Consider the following 3,723-nt stretch of genomic DNA (forward strand, 5'->3'; position numbering starts at 1 on the left):
ACTCACACTCATGGGCCACTCACTAGCATGCACTCACACTCATGGGCCACTCACTAGCATGCACTCACCTCGAGAACCCTCTGCCTCTCCACCTGTTTTAGACCCCTCTTAACTCCGCTAAATTCCTTCCTGGGCCCATTTCTCTGCTGCCTGCAGGAGACAGAATTGAATTCATTTGATCTTGTGAATCTGCTCCACGGAGTAAGCCTGACAGCTCCTACCTTTTGTGTTGAGATCATCTTTGAGCACTGGCCTTCTTTCCTGCCTTCACAGTGATCAAGGCCATGGGGTAAACATGTCCTCTATCTCCTCTGTGCAAAAACTTACCAACATCCCCAAGTCTTGTCCTCAAACAAGCTCTCCTACACTTGAACCCTTGCCATCCCCACGGGACCTTGCCAATTCAGTTGTCTCCCAGCACCCTGGCATACAGATAAGATGCAGAATAAGATGGGGTCCAGTCCTCCAGGAACTCGGAGGTCAGCAGAAAGCGTGGCCAAGGTTTCTGGTGTAGAACCCAGGTAATGCTAGAGTGGGCAGAAAGCCCGAGGCTGAGAGCAAGAATGTAAGCTTGACTCCTCATGGGGCAGAGGGGGACAGGAGTGGGCACTAAGGTCACGCGAGAGGAGCAGAAACCCAGCCAACTCCATCCTGCTTCCCCTCATTCGATAGCTAGGGGGTCCCAGACACAAGTACTCATGACATGTCCCGCCCTGTGTTTACTGACGTCAGGTGGCACACTGTGACTTGTAGGATCCTAATATCTTCCTGTTGAAGGGAAGGACACACAACTGTGCAGTAAGAAGATATCTAATTTACAGTGGTGGAAATAACTGCATGAGATTTGCTCGATAATTTACTTTATTAAAGCATTATCAAGTTCTATTTTCATTGTCCGGGTACCGCACATCAGTAGGATGGCACACGTTTGTAGGTGGCTCTGCTTCATAATCACCCAGAGATGACCATGCATTCTGTGGTGTCGCAGTCGCTGCCCGAGACCATCAGACGAAAGGGCGGTCAGGTGGCTTGGGGTGCATAGAAGCGTTGGGTCTTGGCTATGGGTCAGGGGTGCCCATCAAAGGGCTGTATTCTGAAGGGAAGGGAAATAGTTTGGGGAAAAGAGTAGCTGGTTCAAACGAAATGATGGAAAATTAGATTTCTCCAAAGGGAGAGCCTGCCCAAATCTTCAGCTTCGAAAGGTATTTCAAAAGCATATTAGAAAACCGATTAGTTAAAGAAAAGAACCCACAAGTTGCATGTGTATGCGTGTGTGAATGTGTATGTGCGGTACTGGGGTCAAACCCAGGGCCAACTGCTCTATCACAGAGCACTGACTCCACAACTAAATCTAGTTTTAAAAGAAGTAATTGTATTTAAAAATATTAAATGAGATTATAAAAATTATGTTGGCAGGACGGTGACCATACAGCTACTGACACAGGCCTTTCATCCCAGCACTTGGGAAGCAGAGGTAGGTGGATCTCAGTGAGTTCAAGGCCAGCTGGTCTACAGAGCGAGTTCCAGGACATCCAGGGATGGTATACAGAAAAACTCTGTCTTGAAACCACAACCCTCAATGTTGGTTGGTACATTTTTTTTAAAAAAAAATTTTAGAAAAGATCATTAATGGCATAAAAGTAAGCCTTGCTAGTAAATTTGTTTTAAATAGATATATACATGAAATGCTCTTCTTTTCTTCTGAGATGGGTTCTTAGTTTGTAGCTCAGGCTGACACTGAACTCGAGGTAATCCTCCTGTCTCATCCTCCTGAGTGCCAGGATTATAGGTGTGTGCTACCATGCCCATCTCTCAGACCGAATGCTCTCTTAAACATTAGATCGTCAAAAGTGAAGAGTTTTCTAATCCAGGGGTGTCTTTAGTAAGAAGAGCTAACGAGCCCTTCCTGCCAGTAGCGATGGGGCAAGAAGACTTTGTTTCAGTGATTCTTTCCTGGAAGGTGTAGGCATGGAACTCGCCTGTGGCTTCAAACATATCTCTTGACTTCACGGGAACCTTAGAAACCTGGGGAGCCCCCAGATTTCACTCCTGTATATGCAGGTGGGGATAGGTCCCCGCCACAAAGTGGAGTAAACAAAGGCATTGGGAACAAAACTGAGTCTTCAGAAGTTGTAGCAATAGCCACCGAGATCAGAAGCAAGAGCCTTTCCCAGCCCAGTCGACTGCATGACATCTCCAAAGACAGGTGAGGTGTGGGCTTTCTTCCTTAAACTGCAGTCCATTCCGGGCTCCAGGGGACCTGTGTCCATCTCTTCTCCTGCTACAGTCTCCGGAGAAAGCCGAGCTTGAAACTGCTGGGGATCTGGGTCATCTCCAGGGCGTGCGGAGAAGCCGTGAAAGGAAACGTGACTTGAAAAAGATACTTGGTGTCCAGCATCAGTTGGGAAGAGTCACCCCGGTTATTCAGAAGAGCCTGAGGTCAGAACCAAGGGGAGGGAGTCAGAATGGATGCATTCTGGTTCACCACTACTTAGAGGTCAAGAGCCCGGGAAATTCAATAGCTCTGCCTCCTCGAGAGAGCTCAAGCCATCAGAAGAGAAGGCAACCCCGGGTGGTTGAGTGCACCGCTCCAGGGAGACAAGCCTATTAGGGTCTCCTGTCCAGCCAGCTTCCAGGAAGTCTCTCATTGTTACACTCCAAAAGCCATTCCTCACAGGACAGGCTGACTGGAACTATTCTTAGTCTTTTTAAAAATTTACATTTATTTGCATGTGTGTGTGTGTGTGTGTGTGTGTGTGTGTGTGTGTGTGTCGATTAGAGAACAACTTGGGGAAGGAAGTCTGTTCTCTCCTACCATAAAGGTTTGGGGATCAAATTCAGGTTTAGTCTTGGCAGCAAGCACCTTTGCGTGCTGAGCCATTTGGCTGGTCCATTTTATTCTTCTGTATTTATGTACATACCAAGGTTTAATTCTAAGCCCAGACGTCACTGGATCTCAAGTTTTACATTTTTTTAAAATTCATTTACATCTTTACTATTTGAAAAGTTCTTTGGTGTCAGGATTGCTTTCTACTCTTTCAATTTTTAAAATTTCTAGGAGCAGTGGCCCATGCCTTTAGCCAGAGGCGGGTGGGTCTCTGTGAGTTCGAGGCCAGCTTGGTCTACAGAGTGAGACAGCCGGGGCTACAAAGAGAAACCCTGACTTGAGACAAACAAATAAATGAATTTTTAAAAATTAAAAGTTGATATGAGTATATATGTGTCTATGTGTGTATGCCCCATGTGTACAGTACCCACAGAGGCCAAAAGGGGGCATCAGATTCCCTGGAACTGGAGTTCCAGGCAATTATGAGACTCATGACATGGGTGCTGGGAACTGAACTTGTGTCCTTTGTAAGAGCGGCAAGTGCTTGTGACTACTGATCCAGCACTCTAGCCTTCTGCTACACTCTTGATAACCATGAGGACTCCAAAGGGCTTGTATATGTGGGTATAACTAGTGACGTTTACCATAGTAGCAATTAAAATAGCATTTAATATTAATAAGTCCATTAAATTGAACATAACATTTTTGTTGAAACACAGTTAAAATTTCAGAATAAAAAACAAAACCCAAAAAAGACAACACAGTGAGAAGCGGGAAATTTTCTGTTCTGTGGTCTTGAGCTGGTGTGAGATGAGTGTGTAACACCTGCTTCTGAATTCAGTGAGCTGGTGTGAGCTGGTGTGACACCTGCTTCTGTATTCAGTGAGCTGGTGTGA

General features: G+C 45.9%; 1 protein-coding gene across 1 annotated transcript in view; it reads right to left on the minus strand.

Moving 5' to 3' along the window:
• Positions 1-1,765: 1,765 nt before the first annotated feature.
• Positions 1,766-3,723, minus strand: part of Myo5c (myosin VC) — a 73,967-nt gene continuing 72,009 nt past the window's right edge. The window contains exon 41 of the mRNA XM_026779100.1: positions 1,766-2,434. Within this exon, the coding sequence (XP_026634901.1) occupies positions 2,282-2,434 (153 nt within the window). The 3' untranslated portion in view covers positions 1,766-2,281. The remainder of the gene's footprint in view (positions 2,435-3,723) is intronic.

The sequence above is a fragment of the Microtus ochrogaster genome, chromosome 5 (assembly GCF_000317375.1).
Source record: "Microtus ochrogaster isolate Prairie Vole_2 chromosome 5, MicOch1.0, whole genome shotgun sequence".
Lineage (NCBI taxonomy): Eukaryota > Metazoa > Chordata > Mammalia > Rodentia > Cricetidae > Microtus > Microtus ochrogaster.